Here is a 24547-nt window from a genome sequence, read left to right as displayed (position 1 = left end):
TCGCCTCGCTCTTCCTGCCAGTCGGCTCGCCTCGCTCTTCCTCTCAGTCGGCTCGCCTCTTCCTGCCGGTCGGCTCGCCTCGCTCTTCCTCTCAGCCGGCTCGCCTCATTCTTCCTGCCAGTCGGCTCGCCTCGCTCTTCCTCTCAGTCAGCTCGCCTCTTCCTGCCGGTCGGCTCGCCTCGCTCTTCCTGCCAGTCGGCTCGCCTCGCTCTTCCTCTCAGTCGGCTCGCCTCTTCCTGCCGGTCGGCTCGCCTCGCTCTTCCTCTCAGCCGGCTCGCCTCATTCTTCCTGCCAGTCGGCTCGCCTCGCTCTTCCTGCCAGTCGGCTCGCCTCACTCTTCCTGTCAGTCAGTTTCAGTCAGCTCCCCTCACTCTTCCTGTCAGTCAGCTCGCCTCACTCTCATCACGTGCTAAAATCTGAAATCTGATCTGTGCTGCGACTCTGACTCATGCTGAATTGAGCAGACGCGGTCAGTTTTTAATTGTAGCGTCCGTTCTCTAACTGAACTAAATGAGTTACTATACTATACTATTGCTATAAAAAGGCAAAACAACGGTGAGGGCGGTGCCATGGAGGCCACCGGGATGTAATCGGTGTGCGGTGGAACACCGGTAACTCCGTCTATCGCAGCAAGCCTAGCTCCCGCTCATCTTTTTCAAATGACCTTCTTGACGTTCTCAGCATGTGCAGTGTTAATGCCCCCTATTGGCTAAACTCTGCGTCAAAAATGCTCAGGAAGCAAACCGTCAACAATGCTTCTTACCATATTTGATGGTCCTGCGATCGAAATAATCGCAGCTCTTGCGATTTGAAAATCGCACCCTTTCAAATCGTGATTTCAGTTGAAAAACGATCAATCGTGCAGCCCTACAGAAATGTGCTAGAAATATTGTTTGATTTTGGAGCCCAGTAAGGCATTGTGTAGGTCTGGCTAAAACTGAACAGTGTATCTCCCTTTAGCATGTTAATGAAATTATTATTTATTTTTTCCACAATCAGGGTTGCCAGGTTCTATGTATAATATCCGCGTATTGCAAATATATACTGAAAGTCAGGAAGGTACACAATTGTTAACCTGTACACTCGAAATGACTGAGAAGAAGGAGAAAATGTCTCTACCTTTTCTATGCCCAGACATTTTTGGCTAGATTCGTGTCTTTCTGAGTTGTAGGATGGGAAGTTTGCTGAACCCTGGCAAACCTCCCCATGAGCTTGTGCTAGCTGTTCTTTAAAGCTCTATATTAAAGTAGAAACTGGCACAACTATTCTTGTTTTGTACTGTAAGATCCCAGTACACACACCTTTTCTGAAGCTTTCTACCAAGCTTTCTCTGAAAATAAACCCTGAATACTCCACATATTGTTCGTTTGTATTTGTTTAGGATGCACTGTCTGTTCAGTCTGAATAATGTATTTGTTTACATCCCTAATATGTAGTGAGATTTTTCAACACCAATCCTTACCTCAAAAAAAAAAGAAGCACATACTGTAGCTTTATGTGTGTATGTATATATATATATTTATATATATATATGTATATATATATAATATATAAATCTTGCTGGTCCTGACAAGCTAGAATAGCCCTGGTTTTCTTATATAGTCACATTATTTTTGTCCTGAAAATTCATAAAAACAAACACACGCAAACCCAAGCACTATGAAGTTAATAAGCTTTATTATCCATTATAAATCAGAAAGTGAATATAAGTATTTACATGTTCTCTAATCTCACTCTCACTCTCTTTCTCTCTCTTTCTATCTCACTCTTTCTTTCTCTCACTCTTTCTTTCTCCCTCTCTCTCTCTTTTCTCTCACTCTTTCTTTCTCTCTCTCTCACTCTTTCTTTCTCTCACTCTTTCTCTCTCTCTTTCTTTCTCTCTCTCACACTCCCTTTCTTTTTCTCTCTTTCTCCCACTCTCTCTCTCTTTCTCGCTGTCTTAATGATCTCTCACTTTCTGTCTCTCTACCCCTAGGCTGAGGGAGGTGTGGAATTTGGGCAGAAGGGCTTGATGATGGAGCTACAGAGTCTACAGGAGGCTCTCAAAGTGGAGATACAGATTCATCAGGTAATAAACACCAGAACTGAATCCTGGCACAGGAAATCCTGTGTAAATCATGTGTAAAACATTTACACGTTTATAATGTGTAAAACAAAAGAAGAACTAGTAAATAGTTTCTGAAGTGGGGAAAATAATAAATCAGTATCCATATTATACCACTCTCATTAATGTAGGGTCCCAGATATCTATCTATCTATCTATCTATATATATATATATATCTATTTGTGTGTGTGTGTGTGTGTGTGTGTATATATATATATATATATATATATATATATATATATATATATATATATATATATATATATATATATATATAAAATGTATTCCCCCCCAATTCTGTTTGAATCTCTTTAAACTTTTTTATTTTCCAGAAATAAATACGATTTTGATTTCTTTGGGCAGAGGGGCTTGATGATGGAGCTGTAGAATCTGATTGTGTCTCTCAAAATTAGAGTCTGAGCATTGTCATGCACATCGGTACCAGTATAGGTTGAACTTTCTTGAACTTTGAACTCTACATTATGAATAATGTTTGACCCACATGTACCATATGTATATAAATTTGGTGTGAGCAGTAATTCTTTACTACCGTACAATAATGTTGGCATTCACGATTCCATTATACAAAGCACATGACTGTTCATAGTGGAATTAAACATTAGTTTAATATCATTTGGCATTAAAGAAGACGTTTTTCACTTTGCCTTCTGCCTCAGAGTCAGCTCTCATCTGCAGCTAGCCTACAACACCCATAACCATAGTGACAGCATCATAGAAATGCTAAAGTGACTTATTTACCATCCATGATCTATTCAAAATAGAGTAAATCCTTCATAGCCAGTTAATGAAGTGAAACGTAACAGGGGGTTTACTAGGAGGAACGTTTTAAACAATCTCAGCTAACTGCCATGTTCTGCTCTTTGAAAACAAAAGAACAAGAGCTTATTTTCGCACTCATAATTTTCCAGCAATGTTGAATCATATGAATCGTACCATATTAATATTAATAATCATGACATATTCATAAGAAAACCAGTGTAGACGTAGCAGAGACAGGAAATGTTGGGCTCAACGTTGCGAAACGCAGTGCTGCTATATGACGCAGTTCTGCAGAGTCAGGGGTGTGGTCAGCAGACGACTCTGTTAGATGATCTACAAGATATAAACCGTCATGGCCTTGATGGAGGACAGACGAAGTGAGGACTCGGGCAGACCAACAGTTGTATTATGTGTCCTAAAAGTGAAATTACATGCAAGTAGTTAACACTATCGTATATATAATACCCTCATCTTTATTGACGTTATATTGGGCATGTAGTGCACTACATGGGTTCTGCACCAGTATTACCTTATTCACTATATAATGAACAGGAAGCCATGTGGGTTAAGACTTAATAATTATTTCTGTTTAAAGATGAGTTTAACCTTTTTTTTTTTTTAGACTTTTTATTTTAAATATTTAATTACTCATTGTTTTATGTGTTTACATTTGATTTAATACTTATTATTATTATTATTATTATTATTATTATTATTATTAGGATTTTTTTTTTCTTTTCTTTTTACTTTTTGCTTGAACATTGTTCACATTAATATGCACACTATATTGTAAATAAAGCATTCAGGGTATTGTATGTCTATTACTGTAGTACCTCAGGACTCAAACATAATTATTTTAGGATTTTTAAGTTTACCCGATCAGCCAAATGTCCCCACAAAGCCAAAGAAGGTCATGTATTCCTGTAACCCTGTGCGGAGTACAGCTGTAAGGAGGCTGGATTTGTGCTGTTACTTGCAGTTCCAGTGTCTGCCTCTAAGAGTCGCTGTGTGAACACCCTGAATTACACTCTGCTTGGCTAACCAAGTATATAAAGAGCACTGAATGATCTGTGTTCTGACTATTCTCTCTCTCTTTGCTTTTACTCTCTCTTTCTGTCCCTCTCTCTCTCAACACACACATACACACCCACAAACACACTTGCATACACACTTATTCTTGTCTCATTGTCATTCTTTCTGCAGAAGCTAGTTGCACAGATGAAGCAAGATCCACAGGTGAGAGCCGCCTCAGCACGAAGATGATGACTTCTCATTCAGCTATGTTAATATATACATACTGTAGAGAGACACAGATATGATTTCTCAAAGGGATTGTCAGTGATTATGTGTGTGTTTCTTTTGTGCGCAGAACGCTGAGCTGAAGCTACAGCTGCATGACCTTCAGGCCAAGATCACAGTGCTGAGCGAGCGACAGGTAAGAGACAAAAGACATCTGAATCTGTAAAAGAGAGAGACAGCTGGGTCTGTTAGAGGGGGGGCGCTTAAAGACAGATGAATCTTGAAGGGGAAAGAGGCACTGACTGAGGAGTTTCATTTAGATTCATGTTTTTTGTTTGTTTTGACAATTATTTTTCTCTGGTCTAATTCTAGTGAAGCAGAGAGAACTGTTTTAAAGCAGAACTGCCTCTCGTGCAGTAGTTACTAGAAGCTGCATAACTGCGTAATGCTTTTACTATTTACTAATTAACAAATAACCTATGTCTGTGATGGTTGTTTACAAACCGTTATTGCACTCTGGTACACGTTTCTCAATAACCAAATTGCATCTGTCTCTTGCCTAACAGATTGACACTATTCTCTAAAAAATTCTCTAAACCAGTGATCCTCAGCTGGCAGAGCAGGCACAGTAATGTCACTGAACCGCGGCGAGTTGTAGAAAACTTCCGTAGCAGAGCCGAAAAATGTGTTAAAAAACTGGCCACTCTACTTTAAAAAAGCCAAAATGAACCAGGGTGGCTTCTGTAGCTGTTCTTTTTCTTCTTCTTCTTCTTCTTCTACTTCATGCATTTATGTGAAGACGGCAGCTCATTGGACCTGAGACTAGGTGAAGAGCTAGTGATTAGAGGTCGAGCGATAGTTTTCAAAATTGATACTGAGTGAAAACACAACACTCAAAATAAAATATAGCTGAACTTTATTACAAAAATAAATAGTACTGACTGTACCATGAAAAGGTACGGTACTTTTTTACATGATATATATACACACAACCGCAATTCTGAAAAAGTTGGGACAGTATGGAAAATGCTAATAAAAACAAAGAGAGTGATTTGTAAATGTACTTTGACTTGTATTTTTTTTTAAACACATGAAGAGAAGGTGTTTTACCTAATCAGCTGCATATTTTTTTGAAGATAAATGTTTATTTTGAAATTGATGCATGTAACACGTTCCAAAAAAGTTGGGACAGGGATAATTTAGGACTAATAGCAATGTGACGAGTTTTTTGGAGCCTCCAAAAAAAGGCCTAGTCCTTAAGAGCATGGATGGGTCAAGGCTCACCAATCTGCCAACAGATGTGTCAGAGAATAATCCAACACTTTGAGAACAATTCAATTTCAATTCAATTATATTTTATTTGTATAGTGCTTTTAACAGTGGACATTGTCTCAAAGCAGCTTTACGGAAATATATAAACACGGGATACAGATTTTAAATGTGTCAATTTATCTCAACCGAGCGAGCCGGTGGTGACAGTGTCGAGGAAAAACTCCCTAAGATGATATGAGGAAGAAACCTTGGGAGGAACCAGACTCAGAAGGGAACCCGTCCTCATCTGGGTAACAACAGATAGTGTGAGAGTAAAAGAAAGTTCATTATGGTTTTTACATGAAGTCTGTTAGTTGAGTCCACTGTTCAAAGGAGACCCGAGTGCAAAACTGCATGTTGTAATTGCAGTCCCTGGGCCTTAGAAGCAAACGTAGTCCCAGCAACCACAGTGAGAATGTCCATGTGGAATTGGAGTAGATGAGAGCTCCATCCAGAGGTATGGCATCCGAACGGATGAGGCAGGTCCGGAGAGCAGGAAGGATCAGGATCTCTAGTATATCCATAAAATCGTGTGTGGCTCGACAGAAGGAGAACACCATTCCCCAAAGACAAATCAGTAGGATTTTGGGCATTTCACCTTCTACATGCACAATATAATTAAAAGATCCAAGGAATCCGCTCAAATCTCGGGGTGTAGAGGGCAAGGCCGAAAACCATTTCTGAATGCGCATGATCTCCGATCCCTCAGACGTCACTGTCTTAAAAACTGTCATGAGTTTGTAATGGAGATCCTGACATGGGCACTGGAAAACTTTGGTAAACCTTTGTCAGTCAACACCATTCGGCGCTGCATCCACAGATGCAAGTTAAGGCTTTACTATGCAAAGCAGAAGCCATACATCAACACTGTCCAGAAGTGCCGCCAACTTCTCTGGGCTCGGTCTCATCTGAGATGGACAGTAGCACAGTGGATTCGTGTTTTGTGGTCCGATGAGTCGACATTTCAATAGTTTTTGAACAAAACAGCTGTTGTATTCTCTGGGCCAAAGAGGAAAAGGACCATCCAAGCTGTTATCAGCATCAGGTCCAAAAGTCAGCGTCTGTCATGGTATGGGGGTGTGTCAGTGCCCATGGCATGGGTAACTTGCACATCTTTGAGGGCACCATTAATGCAGAAAGATATGTACACATTTTGGAGCAACATATGCTTCCATCCAGAGCAGAACAACGCCAAACCACATTCTGATTACAAGCGCATGGCTGTGTAAGCAGAGAGTGCGGGTGCTAGCATGGCCTGTCTACAGTCCTGACCTGTCTCAGATTGAGAATGTGTGGCACAATATGAAGAGCAAAATAGTGTAAAAGAAATGCATAACGGGGGGAAAATTCTGCTTGCTAAACCAGCTGGTGTCTTCAGCGCCTAAACGCTTAATAAATGTTATTAAAAGAAAAGGTGATGTTACACAGTGGTAAACAGTCGACTGTCCCAACTTTTTTGGAGTGTGTTGCAGTCATCAGATTTGAAATGAGATACTGGATTTTTGATTTCCGTGAGCTGTAAGCTGTAATCATCAAGATTAAAACAAAAAAAGGCTTGAAATATGTCACTTTATGTGTAATGAATCTAGAATATATGAAAGTTCCACATTTTGAATTAAATTACTGAAAAAAATAAACTTTTCCATGATTTTCTAATTTTTTTTTAGATCCACCTGTGTGTGTGTGTGTGTGTGTGTATATATATATATATATATATATACACACACACACACACACACACACACATATATATACACACACACACACACACACACACACACACATATATATATATATATATATATATATATATATATATATATATATATATATACACACACACACACACACACTATTATTAAATATTAAAGTAAATAAAAGATATACATCCAAATGGAACCAAAAAGTAACACTCCATATAACAAATAAAGATCTAAAAAACAAATAGACATCCAAAATGAATCGAAAAACACTTCAAATAACACAACAAAATCTGTCAGTGATAGTTTTTATTTCACCTCTAGAGGCCGCTCTCGTACTGTATAATGACAGCAGACCTTGAAATGGACGCAACCAGGAAAAACTATCGGTGTGGATGTGTGCAGATAACCCATAGTTCCAGCAATCAGTTATCAGTGCCAATTAATCAGCAAAACCACACCAAACCAAGTTTTCCCAGACTTTCATAAAAATCAACTGAAATATGAGTGCAGTGATGCTTAGGAACTGTAAGAGGCTTGAGCAGGTCAGTGGGAAAGTGCCTGGTGGTGCAAGAACATGCAGGTAGGCCTGGACAAACTGTGTTGAGTCTTTTTGTGGGAGGAACCTGTTACTGCCTAGGTTTATTGTGCATAACATGACGTGACTGACATGTGGACCCACTGGATCACTATCTCTCTCATGGTCTGTGGGATGAAAGTTTTCCCAGGTGGATATATGGATGAAGCTGGTTCTTTGCTCTGAGCCTGTGTAATGTCATCCATTATCTCCCACCTTACGGGAGTTATAGTGCAGGAAGATGGCAAGATGATTTGTTCACTGAGATAGCACATGGAGTCCTTGTGAAAAAGAGAGCCGATCTTGGCTTAACATGGATTTAGTCTCTTCACAGAGTCACGTACTCGAGCTTCTAATATATAAAGTAATGAAAGGCTGCTTTATGGTGGAGAAGTTTGGAGGAAACGGAAGGAAAGAGAGAATAGAGGTTGATTTAGATAGAGAGATAGAAGAGTAGAAGAAGGGACCTCTGTCAAGGTGACCAACAGCTCAACTGAACTCAGCTCAAATGAAATTCCGTTTACACTAGTTGATCATTGGTGACTCTAAACCACCCCTAGGTGTGAATGTGTGTGTGTGTGTGTGTGTGTGTGTGTGAGTACGCATGATGCTCTAAAGTATATCCACTGTGTTTTCCCACCTTGTGGCCAGTGTTGCAGGGATCGACTTCAGATCCTCAATCAGGGTTGAATGACTGTATACAGCAGTGATGGATATGTTCTCAAATAATCAGCGCAGCGTCAAAAACATCCATATTATTAGTATATATAGGGCGTCAATTTCACGTGATAAGTATCATGGTCGTAAAAATAAACCCCATACGAATCATAGAATTCAATACACAATTATAGATTCCCTGTGTCTATTATTATAGCCATTACCTGTGTCTATTGTTATATCCATTACCTGTGATTATCATGACAGCCATCATCTGTGCCTATTATATCCATCACCTGTGCCTATCATTATATATCCATCACCTGTGCCTATTATATCATCACCTGTGCCTATCATTATATCCATCATCTGTGCCTATCACCTGTGCCTATCATTATATATCCATCACCTGTCCCTATCATTATATCCATCACCTGTGCCTATCATTATATCTATCACCTGTGCCTATCATTATAGCCATATATAGTATATATCACCTGTGCCTATCATTATAGCCATCACCTGTGCCTATCATTATTATTATTATATTTATCCCCTGTGCCTATCATTATACCTATCACCTGTACCTATCATTATAGCCATATATAGTATATATCACCTGTGCCTATCATTATAGCCATCACCTGTGCCTATCATTATTATTAGTATATTTATCCCCTGTGTCTATCATTATAGCCATCACCTGTGCCTATCATTATTATTATTATATTTATCCCCTGTGCCTATCATTATAGCCATCACATGTGCCTATCATTATTAGTATATTTATCACCTGTGCCTGTAATTATAGCCATCACCTGTGCCTATCATTATTATTAGTATATCAATCACATGTGCCTATCATTATATCAATCACCTGTGCCTATCATTATAGCCATCACCTGTGCCTATCATTATTATTATTATATTTATCCCCTGTGCCTATCATTATAGCCATCACATGTGCCTATCATTATTAGTATATTTATCACCTGTGCCTGTAATTATAGCCATCACCTGTGCCTATCATTATTATTAGTATATCAATCACATGTGCCTATCATTATATCAATCACCTGTGCCTATCATTATAGCCATCACCTGTGCCTATCATTATTATTAGTATATCAATCACATGTGCCTATCATTATATCAATCACCTGTGCCTATCATTATATCAATCACCTGTGCCTATCATTATAGCCATCACCTGTGCCTATCATTATTATTAGTATATCCATCACCCGTGCCTATCATTATAGCTATCACCTGTGCCTATCATTATTATTAGTATATTTATCACCTGTGCCTATCATTATATCCATCACCTGTGCCTATGATTATTATTAGTATATCCATCTCCTGTGTCTATCATTATTATTAGTATATCCATCACCTGTGTCTATTAGTATATCCATTACATGGATACATTGGACATTGTCTCAAAGCAGCTTTACAGAAACATATAAAGACAGGATAGAGATTTTAAGTGTGTGAATTTATCCCTGTTGAGCAAGCCGAAAAACTCCCTAAGATGATATGAGGAAGAAACCTTGAAGGGAACCAGATTCAGAAGGGGACCTATCCTCATCTGGGTAACAACAGATAGTGTAAAAGAAAAGGGAAGTTCATTATAGTTTTTATATGAAGTCTGTTTTGTTGAACCGATCCACTGTTCACTAAAGGAGACTTGAGTGCAAAACTGTATGTGGTAATTGCAGTCCTAAGGCCATAGCAGCAACCATAGTCCCAGCAAGCACAGCGCAACTGTTCGTGTGAAATTGAGGTCCAAAACCATTCCCATGGTACTTCAAGCGGCACCATCCTCAGCGATCTCAGCAATCTCCAGCCTGCACCACTTGGGGCCATCCTCAGTTGATGAGAACTCCAACCAGAAGTAGTCAATCAAAGTCACGCGTCTGTGATGTCATCTACTCCCAGCTTACTGATTGGCTAGAGAAGGGCTGTCGGTTTAGAACCAGTAGACCAATGGAGACTTTAATCCCGCCCCCTGGTCTGCATGAAATGTAATTTTTGTAATCATAAGCAAGAACTTGGGAATGAGGGCAAAGAAAACTGAAGCGTGAATGAAAGACAATGAAATTGTGAGCAGAAAATGGGTGGTGATGGTAGCGTGGGTGTCTCAGGTGGTAGAGCGGGTTGTCCACTAATCATAGGGTTGGCAGTTCGATTCCCGACCCACATGACTCCACGTGCTGAAGTCTCCTTGGTCAAGACACTGAACCCCAAGTTGCTCCCGATGGCAAGCTAGCTCCTTGCAGGGCAGCTCTGCTACCATTGGTGTGTGTGTGTGAATGAGAACCAGTGTAAAGCACTTGTAGAACAGCTAAGGTTAAAAAAGTGCTATATAAGTGTAGCCCATTTACCAAAAAATAGAGAGAGCAAGCATCAGAGTAAGTTAACCAAGGAAAACAGTTTTTAATTCAGATTATTGTGTGTTCTTTTTGTTAATTTTTTTTTAGATATTTTTTCAATCGTGTATAAGAGTCTATGATTTGCGTGTACTGTATATGTGACCACAATGCTTGTGACGTGAAACCGACGCCATACAGACGTGGTTTTTTGATAGAAACATTTCATTTTGTTTTTATTTTCTTCGTGGTTTTGGAGCCAGTGTTTGTTTCATTTTGCTCCAGTATATTTGCAGAGTGTGTGTGTGTGTGTGTGTGTGTGTGTGTGTGTGTGTGAGTGGTGTCCTGAGAACTGAGCATTTTAGATAGTGAGATATTATTTACACTAATGTGTGTAAGCAATTGAGAGAAACTGTGAACACACACATTGGCGTCTGGCCTAGTCAGTTATTCCTGTCTAAATGTTCAGCAAGAGAATTTGTTTGGAAACTTTTGCTAAAAACTGATAGTAGACCAGTAAATACAAGAAGAAGCCACTGTAGTGGCCCAGTCAAACCTGGCACCGGTGCTGAATCTAGATTTTGTAGCAGTAAAGCCTTTTGAGTGGGAGAAGGTGAAAAGAAAGGTAGTCAAGCAACAGAGGAAAAGAAAGAGAGAGCGAGAGCAGTCTCTCTGCAGTATGTCTGACGAGCTGTATATTCACACAGTGTGAAATCTCCTCATGAAAACACTTTCCACCTGTCGCTTATTGATCTCCCTCCTTCTTCCTGCCTCTCTCGCTTTCCCTCTCAATCCCTCGCTCACTCTGTTCACTCATGCTGAGTACTCTTAAACACCACCAGTTATTGGTGCTTAGGACTGCTGCTAGATCCTCATTTAGAAAGACATAAATGAGGCTGTGACCCTGCCTGAGCTTTGTCCTTTTCTCTTCTTTATGCCTCCCTCGTTTTATTTGATCCAACATCCTCATGCTGGTCTTCCTGTGTCTCTTTGTTTTTGCTGATGATCCATATGTGAAGTATAGGGAATCAAATTAAGAACGTCTTGTTTTTATTTTCTTATTTCTTCATTTGATCACTTCAGAGGTACATATCAAATATAACAACGCAAAAATAGCTATTAGACGGGAGAGATGGAGTTAAAGACTTTGTTTCTTAGCAACAATAAATGAGTTTCTCACAACCAGTCAGAATGTGTGTGTGTGTGTGTGTGTGTGTGTGTGTGCGTGTGCGTGTGCGCACATAGCAGGTAATTTCTTTTCAGTCATAACAAAGTGTGTACTGTGTGTGTGTGTGTGTGTGTGTGTGTGTGTGTGTGTGTGTGTGTGCATTTCTTTGCTTGCACGCCAGCTTGTCTGCTAAAAAGCACTTTGTGTATCAGGGCCTCCAGCAGCTCTTAAAGCTAATAAAGCAATGGAATGGACATTAAAGAGAAAATCAACACTAGATGTGAATATATCATTTGAAAACATAATGGTATACATCTCCTCCAAAATTATTGGAACTCGTACGTTGAGGCTTTACGTTTGGGTTTGAGATCAAAAGATGGTTGAGACAAACATTTAGAATTTCAGCTTTCATTCCTGATGTGAACATTAGATGTGTTAAACAACTTAGAACATGGCACCGCTGGTGGCAGACCACCCAATTTTTAGTATTGGAACAGATAGTCATAAATTTCTGAAAGTAAATAACACTCAGTGTGTAATTGCATATTCCTTGCTTGCAAAAACTGCATCAAGCCTGTGACCCACTGACTACACCAAACTGTTGCATTCTTCCTTTGTGATGCTTTTCCAGGCATTTACTAAAGATTCTTCAGGAGGTGAAATGCTGATCAATTGGGTTAAGGTCTGGTAATTGATTCGGCCAGCCTCAAACCTTCCCCTTTTCCCCCTGATGAAGTTCTTTGTTGAGTTGGCAGTGTGTTTTGGATCATTGTCTTGCTGCATGATAAAGTTCCTCCAGATTAATTTGGATGCATTTCTCTGTAAATTGGCAGACAGATCATTCCTGTAATGTAGTTCCTTATGAATTCATTCTGCTGCTACAATCATGAGTTACATCATCGATAAAGATTAGTGAGACTGTTCCAGAAGCAGCCGTGCAAGCCCAAGCCATGATACTACCTCTATCATGCTTGACTGATAAGCTTCAATGATTTGGATCGTGAGCAGATCCTTTCTTCCTCCACACTTTGGCCTTTCCATCACTTTAGTGGAGGTTAATCTTGGTTCAAGAAATTTTGTGGCTCATCTCTGTATTTCTTTGCAAATTCCAATCTTACTGCTGATGAGTGATTTGCATCTTGTGGTATGGCCTATATATTTCTGCCCTTGATGTCTTCTTTGAATATTGGATTGTGATACCTTCACCCCTGCATTGTGGAGGTCGGTGATGTCACTGACTATCGTTTGTGGGTTTTTCTTTGCAGGTGATACAATGTTTGTCATCAGTTATTGTTGTTTTCCTTGGCTGACCTGTTTGGTTGTTAGTACAGCAGTGGTTTCTTTCTTTTTCAGGACATTCCAAATTGTTATACTGGCTGTGCCCAATGCTAGTGCTCTGATAGATTCTCCATCTTTTCTCAGTTTCAAAATGAAGTGCTTTTCTCAAAAATACAGCTCTCTGGTCTTCATGTTGGTTTATCCTTTTTAACAACAAATGCAGTCTTCACAGGTGAAACTCAGGGCTCAAACCAAGAGTAGACATTCAGAGCTATTAATTGCTTAAACAATCAATCTAACAGGACACACCTGTCGGTCACATGTTCCAATATTTTTGATCACTTGACAAATGGGTGGGTTAAAACAAAAGGTGCCATGTTCTAAGTTGTTTAACACATCTAAATATAAATATTAGGAAATGAAAGCTGAAATTCTGGTCTGTGTGGTCTGTTTCATATTCATCTTTTGACCTCAAACCAAAATGTCTTCAGTGTATAGCAAAAACAAAACAATTGGCCTTGCTGTTCCAATACTTTTGGATGGGACTGTGGTATACAATAAATGTTAGGATTAGCTGTATCTGATCCTGACCTGGAGAAAGCAGTTGCGCAAAATGAATGAAAGACGAATGAATGTAGTAGCCTCGTATCAGATCAGGATGAAGTACAGGGGATTTGGTCCTGTAGTACATAAAATGAACCATTCAAGTGCACAAATTTTTAGTTGTTGATGCCACAAGCTTCAGAAGTTTCAAGCATAAAACCAGATCCCTCTTATTTTGGCTACTTATTTAAACCCTATGTTCAATTCAATTCATCCATCCATCCATCCATCTTCTATACCGCTTATCCTTCTTCAGGGTCACGGGGAAACCTGGAGCCTATCCCAGGGAGCATCGGTCACAAGGCGGGGTACACCCTGGACAGGGTGCCAGTCCATCACAGGGCACAATCACATACACATTCACACACCCATTCATACACTACGGACACTTTGGATACGCCAATCAGCCTACCATGCATGTCTTTGGACTGGGGGAGGAAACTGGAGTACCCGGAGGAAACCCCCGCAGCACGGGGAGAACATGCAAACTCCGCACACACAGGGCCACGGTGGGAATCGAACCCCCGACCCTGGAGGTGTGAGGCGAACGTGCTAACCAATTCAATTCAATTTTATTTGTATAGCGCTTTTTACAGTGGACATTGTCTCAAAGCAGCTTTACAGAAAGGTTTTTTTTATCATTTTTTTTTATCAGGGTTTAATAACTGCTAATTTAATCCTCTTACCCCATATGGCCGAAAAACCGGCTTGCCCGTCTTTGATCTATTCCCGTAAGGACGAAATACCGGCTTGGTCGTCTATGCCAAATCCCCGTAAGGCCGATATAGAGGATTTACAGTGTAAACGTTATCCCCGTAAGGCCGGTGTACCGGCATTACTCTGCTATGATTCCTTACTTATTTAATTATTATTTTTTGACCCGGAAGGTTGATCACGTCATGACGTCACGACGTGATTACATTATTATGCCGGCATTACGATGAAGCTGATCCAAGCGTGAATATTGGTGTACTAGTAGAAGTGAACTAAAAATGCCAACGCGAAAAGCTAATCGTGTTCAAGCTAAAGTTACACCTACAGTGAACACAGGTACATCTAAAACAGTGGAAAAAAAGAGAAAACATACACAGTTACACAGGCGAGAGCGAGGATTCTAGATAGTGACAGCAGTGAAAGTTCAGGCGATGTTGAAACCGAAACTGATAGAGATGCAAACTCTCCTGATTCAGACCCTGATCCGTCTTCATCTTCAGCATCAACCAGTGCGACTGACACTGCAGGGGTCTGGAGTCATAACGGGACCATCTCTGTGCATTCGTGAAAACAGTACCCGCTGGTCTGATTATCACCAGAAACTTGACTTTTGCGCTAAAATGCATTTATTTATTTATTTATTTATTATTTACTTGAATGTATTCAAAGGCATTGACCACGCTGATGCTTGTATGGTACTTCTAAAGGAGTATAAGGATTTTAGCGAGCATTTTTCGTCATTTCTCTAGTTAAGAATTGTGCTCTAAGTGGAGTAAAAACACTGAACTGCTTCATTTTCAAAGTAATATTACACAAATACATTATTATAAGTTGTTTCAAGGCCAAAAATTTTAAAATTAAAATGTTGATTTTGGCCCAGGAACTCAGGGTTGGCGTGCTGTTTCTCTGGGGAATATAGGGTTATGGGACATAATACTGTGGGAACTTAGGGGTAAGAGGGTTAAGTGATTTAGGTACTTAGTCAGTGCTAAGGGAAGAATTGATTATATTTAAAAGTGGTTCAATTACTCCAGGACAAATCTGCTTAAAGAAACATGTAGGTACAGGATCTAGTATGCAAGTTGATGAATTTTCTGAAGAGATTAATGAAGCTAGTTCGGTCTCTCTAAGAAGAGTAAAACATTCTAAACATTGATCTGTTATTGCTATATTATCGTCTATAGGGTTAGTTTAATGGTTTTAATTTAATGGTTTTAATTTAATAGCCCGAATTTCACATCTAATATTTTCAATCTTAACAATGAAAAATTTCATGAAATCTTCACTGCTATGTAATGATTGAGTGCTTCTTTGTGTGGTGGTTTTACTCCTATTTAATTTTGCTACCATGTTGAATAGAAATCTAGCATTGTTTTTATCTCCTATTAAGGTGGAGAGATAGACTTTTCTAGCATCGCTAAGAGATTTTCTATAGTTCAGTAGACTCTCCTTCCATGCTGATTGAAATATTACCAATTTGGTTTCACGCCATTTACGTTCTAATTGTCGAGTGGTCTGTTTTAAGTTACGCGTTTGATCGTTATACCAGGGTGCTAGTTTTTTCTCTCTAATTAATTTTCTTTTGAGCGGAGTGTTGACTCTAAGCATTCAGTCGCCTGATCGAGTTCTATCGGATCAGACGGTGATCCAAATCTAATTGATGTCTCTGCAAGGTTATTTATGAAGCTCGGTGCAGTAGCTGATGTGAAAGTACGTTTTACGCAGTAGCGAGGCGAGGTGGAAATATTATGATCAATATGTGTTATGAACGAGATAAGATAATGGTCTGAGACAACTTCAGACTACTGAAAAATTACAATATTTCCTATATTTAATCCGTATGTTAGTATGAGGTCAAGAGTATGACCGCCATTCTGAGTAGGTCCGATTACGTTCTGATTGACCCCTACTGAATCTAAGATGGACACAACCGCTGTTCTCAGAGGGTCTTCGGGGTTATCAAAATGAATATTAAAATCACAGACGATTAATGCTTTATCTACAGAAATAACCAGGTTTGAGATTAAGTCTGCAAATTCACTAAGAAATTCAGTATTTTCAGTAAATTCAGGGGGTCTGTATATGGCCCTGGGGGTCTGTGTTACTTGTGTTTCATCCTATTAAATGTATGTACAGTATGTAGCCATTAATTGGACAGGAGTTTGTAATTTATATAAGTGGTTGTTAGTACACCAGTGGTTTCTTTCTTTTTCAGGACATTCTAAATTGTTGTATTGGCTGTGACTCTGACTGATTTTCCCTCTTTACTCTTTTCTTTTGCTTCAAAATGGCTTGCTTTTCTCCAATAGACAGGTCTCCTGTATTAAGGTTTTTCCTTTTTAACAACAAATGCAGTCTTCACAGGTTTAACCCAGGGCTCAAACCAAGAGTCGACATTCAGAGCTATCAATTGTTTAAATAATCAATCTAACAGCACACACCTGTTCACTCTACGTAATTCTCATGTAATTTACTTTTATTGCTAGTATAATGTCACCTAGATACTGGCATCTTTTGGTATATTATTTTTTCTAATTGTAGTTCAATAAAAATGCAGTCCCTCCAGGCTTTTGAATTGCGAGAGCAAAAATTAATGCAAAATTAAGAAAACATCACAATATTTGCAGGCGCTTGCAATGTTTCAAAATTACCACAGATTTTCCGCAAATTTGGGCGGAGACATCATCACACCGTGCATCAGCGAAAGCCCTCTTCGATTCATGTGCGTCGAACATGAGTACAGCTAAAAGTTCTCATTAACAACAAACAATTTCGTGCAATTGCAATTCCGCAAATTTTGAAAAAAGCCGCAGCAAAATCAAGCATTTTTGGCCGCAACGATCACAAAAAAAACTCCCACTGAAAACAGCATGGTTATATAATAACTACAAACCCATGGTTAGGACTTGTGATGTTTGGGGATGCAACAGCGCCACAAACCTACAAATCCTCACTGAACTTAAGTTATGATATTAGGAATATGGCAGAGACTTCATCATTCACTGAGGAATAACACTCGAAGTAATAATGACACAGTGCGCATTATTATAGGACTTTCACACCATGCCTGTTCCCCTGCTCTTAAACTCAAGATCCTCCCCTTCTGTTCTCCAAAAATGCAGAAACGCTGACTAATCCTGATGGAGCGATAATCACAATTCCTCAACGGAAAAAAAGTGTGATTACATCTACTGTACATGTTTAAGAGAAACACTTCACACTAAAGTATTCTACCTCTTTTCGTTTTTTTCGTCTACCCTCTTGTGTCATTCTCTGAATCCTGATTTCTGTGCAGGCCTGAGTGTTGTCTGGTTATTTGGAATGAAGCCCGATAAACCAGCAGCTGTTTCAGTGCTTCAGCTGCGTCTCAGGTATTGGACTGAGCAATGTGTGGCATCTGTTCCTTTTGTTAAGGCTTTGAAAGCCCAGCCACAGCCACACACGACTCTGCAGATAAGCTGTATGTGGGTTTGAAAAACCCACTGGTCTGGATATAGGAAAAAAAAAATAATGTGTGTGTGCATGTTTTAAAAAAAATCTTTATTTAAGAAAATGGATGAATCTCAAAAGAGAGCTATGTTCCCGGCTGTGCACCCACACTCCCCTCCTCTCTTATCGTGATTGTCTAAGTTTTGGGTTAATTGAAATGAAAGATAGAATGCTTTGTGAATCAGCCTGTGAGAGCCAGATCAGCACTTCCATGCTGTTCCTAATGACTAGATGTGCACTAGTGCTGAGAGAGAGAAATGTGGGGTGGATGTGTGTGTGAGGAAGCAGGCAATGTGAGTGGAATTTTAATCGGAAGCTCAGAGCTGGTTAAATACCAGCACAGAGAGTGACAGCAAGCAGAAAGATCCTCACAGCTAGTCTTTGGGTGTGTGTGTGTGCGTGCTCAGGTATTATCGCTATCAAATGAAAAATGAAGTGACATTAAGGACAAAGGAAAAAACATCCGAAAAAAAGGAGGCAGCATGTCTTCAGCAGAAAGAGAGAGAGAGAGAGCGAGAGAGAGAGAGAGACTGCATCATCTATTGCAATACTTATTCACCGTGTCACACTGTATATGCTTGAAGAAGTTCTAAACCTTTTACACATTCTGGCATACAAATTCATAGCTTGTTTTTACGCACATATAAGCACACCACCATGCACACATCATTACGTAGCTGCTCGCGGAACGGCACCACTGCTGTCATTTCTATGAATCCTAGTTTGTACTGAAATGTGTAAAGGTTGAACATGGCAGTTTCTGGTCTAGACAACTTTCCAGAGATAAAACGCCAACATGTTGTACACTATATGGCCAAAAGTTTGTGGACACTTGACCATCTCACACACGTGCTTTTTAAACATCCCATTGCAGATTATAATAACCTCCACTCTTCTGGGAAGGGTGTCCACTAGAGCGTGGCTGTGTGGATTTCAACATTAAGCCACAAACGCTTAATGCTTAGTGAGGTCAGGTGCTGATGTCAGGCGAGGAGGCCAGGGGTGCAGTCGGCATTCCAGTTCATCCCAAAGGTGTTCAGTGGGGTTGAGGTCAGGGCTCTGTGCATGCTTCTCGGATTTTTCCACTCCAGCCTTGGCAACCCATGTTTTCGTGGAGCTCACTTTGTGTACAGGGCATTGTAATGCTGTAATATGATTATGCCTCTCATTTCCATTGAAGGAAATTATAACTCCACAGCATACAAAGTGTCCACATACTTCTGGCCACATAGTGTATATGAATGCTTCTGAAACCACGTGGTAGTCTTGTGAGCCTGGTGTCTTGCCCCATTGCACAACTCTATTTGATTAGCATTTGCAGCTCTGGCCCACCCTGCCTACCCACCCATGCCCCTACTTCCCAACAGCACATATTATATATATAACCTTATACAGTGCATGTCATCCACAAATTTGTGAAAAACACAGCAACAGCTACAAGCAAAATGAAGTGCTTAGAAGTAATTAGGGCATGTGCGCTCTATTTGCATGATAAACCAACACCATTTAGTATTTGGGCAAGTAGGGCTTAAAATTTTACCTCAGGTTGAGCCTTACGGATTTTGAAAATCGGTCCACCATCACCAGAATGGTCGTGTTACCCTGGGATTCTGGAAGGTCTGTGACAAAGTCAATGGAGATGTGGGAGCAGGGGCGTTCCGGTACGGGTAGGGGTTTGAGCTTACCGGCCGGTAGTGTTCGTGGCACCTTACATTGAGCACACGATGAGCATGAAGCCACTACTCGGCGTACCTCCCTCTCCATGTTAGGCCACCAGTACTTGGCCCGCAACAGATGGTAGGTGTGCACCTGGGTGACCCGTGGCAGCAGACGTGTGGGCCCAGACAATGAGTTCCTGTCAGTGCCGCTCGGGCACAAATTGTCTTCCCGAGGGGCATGCTGCTGGAACCTGTGACTGGGGAATGCTCGCTAAGGTTTGATCCAACTCCCACTCCTGGGCACTGATAATGCAGGGTGGGGGAATAATGAACTCCTCGTGGTTCCTCCGAACCTCAGTGCCGTCCAGTCGAGAGAGGGCATCCGCCTTAGTGTTCTTGACCCGGGTCTGTACGACAGGGTGAATTGGAACCTAGCGAAGAATAGTGACCAGCGGGCTTGACGAGGTGATAAACGTTTGGTGGTACGTAGGTACTCTAGGTTCTTGTGATCTGTGAATATGGAGAAGGGGTGTGTTGCCCCCTCCAGCCAATGCCACCATTCCTCCAGGGCTAGCTTTACGGCCAAAAGTTCTCTATTGCCCACATCATAATTTCGCTCTGCTGGTGACAGTTTTCGGGAAAAGAAGGCCACAGGGTGGAGCATGGGCATCTCTCCGAACCGTGTGAGAGGACGGCTCCTACTCCAGTCTCGGACGCATCGACCTCCACCACGAACGGCTTGGACGGGTCGGGGTATTTGATGATGGGGGCGGTTGTGAATGCCTTCTTGAGTTGCTCTAGTACTGCTTGGGCAGCTGTATTCCAGGACAGGCATTTTGGCCTCCCTCTCAGCATGGACGTCAACGGGTGTGCTATGGAGCTGAAATCTCTAATGAACCACCTGTAAAAGTTTGCAAAACCCAGGAATTTCTGTAGCTCCTTCACAGTTACTGAAGTGGGCCATTCTACTTCTGCCTGTACTTTACCTTGGTCCATGGTGAGCCCTCATGGCTGATGATGTACACCAGAAACGAGATGGTGTCCTTGTGGAATTCACACTTTTCGGCTTTGCCGTAAAGCTGGTGCTTGAGGAGTCTTTGTAGTATTTTCTGGACATGGTGGACGTGCTCCTCCTGGGAACTGGAATAGATCAAGATGTCGTCAATGTACGTAATAATGGTACGTCCCAGCATGTCCCTTAGGACGTCATTTATTAGGCACTGAAAGACCGAGGGGCGCTAGAGAGCCCATACGGCATTACCAGATATTCATAGTGGCCTTCCACTCATCTCCTTCTCTGATCCGGACCAGGATGTATGCACTGCGGAGATCCAGTTTAGTGATGATGGTGGCAGCTCGGAGTTGTTCGAGGGCGACCGGAACTAACGGAAGAGTGTAGCGCTACTTGATACAGCATTGATTAAGACCCTTGTAATCGATGCATGGCCTGAGCCCTCCTCCCTCCTTGTCCACAAAGAAAAATCCTGCTGACGCAGGGGATGTGGATGGTCTTATGTAGCCCTGCTGCAATGCCTCCTGAATATACTCCTCCATAGTTCTCTGCTCAGTCTGTGACAATGGATACACCCTTCCTCGGGATGGCGTGGTTCCTGGAAGCAGATCTATGGCACAGTCGTAGGGTCAATGAGGTGGTAATCCGCTAGCTTTCTCCTTACTAAACGCTTTGCTGAGGTCATGATATTCGGGTAGAATGTGGACTGTAGCGGTTTTACTTGGGCTTTCGATTGAGGTGGCCGCTAGTAAGATCACAGGTGTCTGTAGGCAATGTGCTATGCAGTGGGTGGACCAGTGCGTGATCTCCATGTTAGTCCATGAAATACCTGGGTTGTGCTGTTCCAGCCAGGGGAGGCCGAGAATCACTGGATGTCTGGCGGACACCGTGACATAAAACACTATGCTCTCCCGATGAAGCGCGCTGGTTTGGAGGATGAGTGGTTCTGTACAAATGGAGACGAACCCCTTCCCAGTAGGGGCTCCATCGATGGCCTGGATCTCACGGGGTTGAATTAGTGGGCGAACGGGGATGTTGTACTGCTGTACAGTGTTCTGATCAATGAAATTCCCCACCGCTCCTGAGTCAATCAGCGCTTCTAAGGTACAAGACAACTCTGAGTATTCAACTATGACAGGTAACACAAATGCAGGTTGAGATGTGCTCTGGGTTGAAGGACCCGAACTCACCCCTGGCTGATGTGGTTTAGCCATCCCGCTATCTCCTAGGTCACACCACTGCTTGAGAGGGCATTGTCTGATGAGGTGCCTCTCTTCACCACAGTAGAAGCAACGAAACTCGCAACGTCGTCTCTCTCTCTCCTCTGCGTTGAGCCGCGCACGCCCCAGCTGCATGGGTTCAGCGGCAATGCCTTGCACCGCAACAGCAGCCTCGCTGCGTACTGTGCGGCAGCTCTGTAGCAGGCAATCTAGGCAGATAGCCAAGTTAATGAATGAGACAAGGGTGAATTGGTCGTCGCGACAGGCCAGCTCTGTCATTACATCTGGGTTCAATCCCTGGCGAAACATAGTCTTGAGAGCTGGCTCATTCCATCCACTCCTGGCAGCGATAGTGCGAAACTCTAGGGCATAATCCGCAACGCAGCGTGCACCCTGCTTTAGGGTTAGCATTTCCTCCCCTGTCTCCTCGTTATCCAGAGAGTGATCGAAGACCAGCCGAAATCGATCTGCAACTGTTCCAAGGACTTGATGGTGCTGCTTCTCTGCTCCCATTCAGCCGTGGCCCAGAGTACAGCTCTCCCGGTTAACAGCTCCATGAAGTGGGTGATTCTCCGGGTCTCCGGCATCCCTGGGTAGCTCGCAAAAAACGGAGCATTGGAGGAGAAAACCCCGACAGTGTGCCGGATCCGCGGCATATTTCTCAGGTGCCGGTATGGGCAGAAACTGCGCAGGCATCGGTGTAGCGACCGGCGCGGTTTGAACCAACCTATTCACCTGCGCAGTCAGGATGGCTAGCTGCTGGTTCTGGTCGCTAATCATTCTACCGTGGCCTTCAATGGCTTGACGCCACAGCGGGTCACCCGTCTCACTGTGGTGAGAGTGTGTGTGTGATTGGATGCAGGTGTGTGCGATTAGAACTCTGGGGAGAGCGAGCGCATGCGTCGTGTGTGGGAAGTGTAGTTCTCAGCGGCCATGTTTGTAGTCCGCGGTGCCTCCTGGGAAACTGAGTCGTGGCTTGGCTGTGTTATGACAAATTTGGCATATGTGTTACCTCATATTTATACCCCTGTGAAACAGGAAGTAATGATTGAATAATTTCATGTCACCCAGTTATACTAAAAATGTAAAATATCAATGGGAATATATTTCAAATATATTTTTCACATATTAATTCATCAGTGTTATCTGACTTTGACCTCATGACTGGAACAAAGACTGCAGGTTGTGTACCGTCTCTTATTTTGCATGCTTCTTTAAAACTAGAAAACTTCAGTTTCTTAAGAGCTTCTGGAACATGAAACATGTATATCTTTGCATTACATAATCTTGGCGCTCCTATTTCGGGATCCTCTTGCAACAACAGCCGAGGAAGGCTGCAAACAAATCACTCAGAAATCCAGCCGATCTGCTCATCTTAATGTTCTCCATTTTTGTCAGAGGTGTACATGTATTCCGTCACTGCAGAAGCTGTTCATCATGGGAGTGAGAGCTCCTCTTGTGATCTGCGAGGGGGTCAAATCTTTGAAGATCTGTTCTTTGACGTCATCTGATGTCAGCGTCAGCCATACGGAAACACGTTGTATGTACTGTAGAGGAGAGTTTTTAGGAGTTTTTTCTAAACCCCACATCAAATCTGAACTTACCAGAAAGCAAGTAAATACAGTTTTATTTTTATAAAAGACTCCTTTTATAGTTTAATGGTTCAGTTTGTTGTGACTTTTAATCAATCTACTTTGTTATAAACTGAAAAACAACGGAATAGAAAACAGAATTCTGGTATCAGCAAAATGTCACTTGGGTCCATTTTTTTTCTTCTAAAGTCACTGCTATGGAATGAGAGAGAAAGAGAGAGTCTCTTTAACTGTGTTCATGGTATATAAGACATGCTTATGTCTTATGATTAGAGTGTGTGCTTTTTAATGATGTCCCTGTAGTCAGTTTACCCAGCATCATGTGAAAGCTTTCATTGTTGCATTGTTCTGATTTCGCATGCTATTTTATATCTATAAGGAGCATTACACATGCGCGCGCACACACACACAGACTTTACTAGGGCTGGATATTGTGACCAATTTGGCGATTCAATTCTTATTTATATGGTTTTGATTCAAGATCAATTAGTTATCAATATTTCATTTCAAATCTGAGTTTTGCAGACATGGAACCCATGTTTTAATATAAATGCGGGTACCTGAAACCCTCCTACTCAGCTATATTACTGAAATACACATTTACATTAATAGGGCCTACACAGTTATATACTTTCTACTTTTACTTTGAGTAACAAACATTGTAACAAGAAATCATAAAAATGTGCATACAATGCACACAATGTAAGCACAAACTGCACATTACTGTAAAAAATAAATAAAAAACGTTGTAAAAGTCCAACAGTTCATTAAAAACTTAAAATATGTTTAAGAAATAAAACCGTTTTCAAAAATTCAAAACATGAAAGATGGTGACATCTTCAGGACGAGAGGCAAACTACAGATAATACTCACATCCTCTCAAGTAAAGCACGCACATTAAGTATATCATTTCGTTGAATTGAAGATCGATTATAGATCTGAGAATCTATTTTTTTTTACTGAGCCCTACACTTTACCCAATTTACCCAATCATATCACCTATTCTCTTTCATTCCTTTTCTGAGTTCTTGTCATTAGTTGAGTCAAAGAATGAGCAGTGAATCTGACTCCC

The 24547-nt window shown here is 41.3% G+C and overlaps 1 protein-coding gene across 1 annotated transcript in view; it reads left to right on the top strand.

Moving 5' to 3' along the window:
- Positions 1 to 24547, top strand: part of phf21aa (PHD finger protein 21Aa) — a 50098-nt gene that overhangs the window by 5546 nt on the left and 20005 nt on the right. The window contains exons 2-4 of the mRNA XM_053616501.1: positions 1976 to 2068; positions 4089 to 4121; positions 4255 to 4320. Coding sequence (XP_053472476.1) covers positions 1976 to 2068; positions 4089 to 4121; positions 4255 to 4320 — 192 coding nt within the window. The remainder of the gene's footprint in view (positions 1 to 1975; positions 2069 to 4088; positions 4122 to 4254; positions 4321 to 24547) is intronic.

The sequence above is a fragment of the Ictalurus furcatus genome, chromosome 27 (genome assembly GCF_023375685.1).
Source record: "Ictalurus furcatus strain D&B chromosome 27, Billie_1.0, whole genome shotgun sequence".
Taxonomy (NCBI): Eukaryota; Metazoa; Chordata; class Actinopteri; order Siluriformes; family Ictaluridae; genus Ictalurus; species Ictalurus furcatus.
The sequence above is the reverse complement of the archived record's forward strand: the minus strand, read 5'-3'. Positions and strand labels throughout refer to the sequence as shown.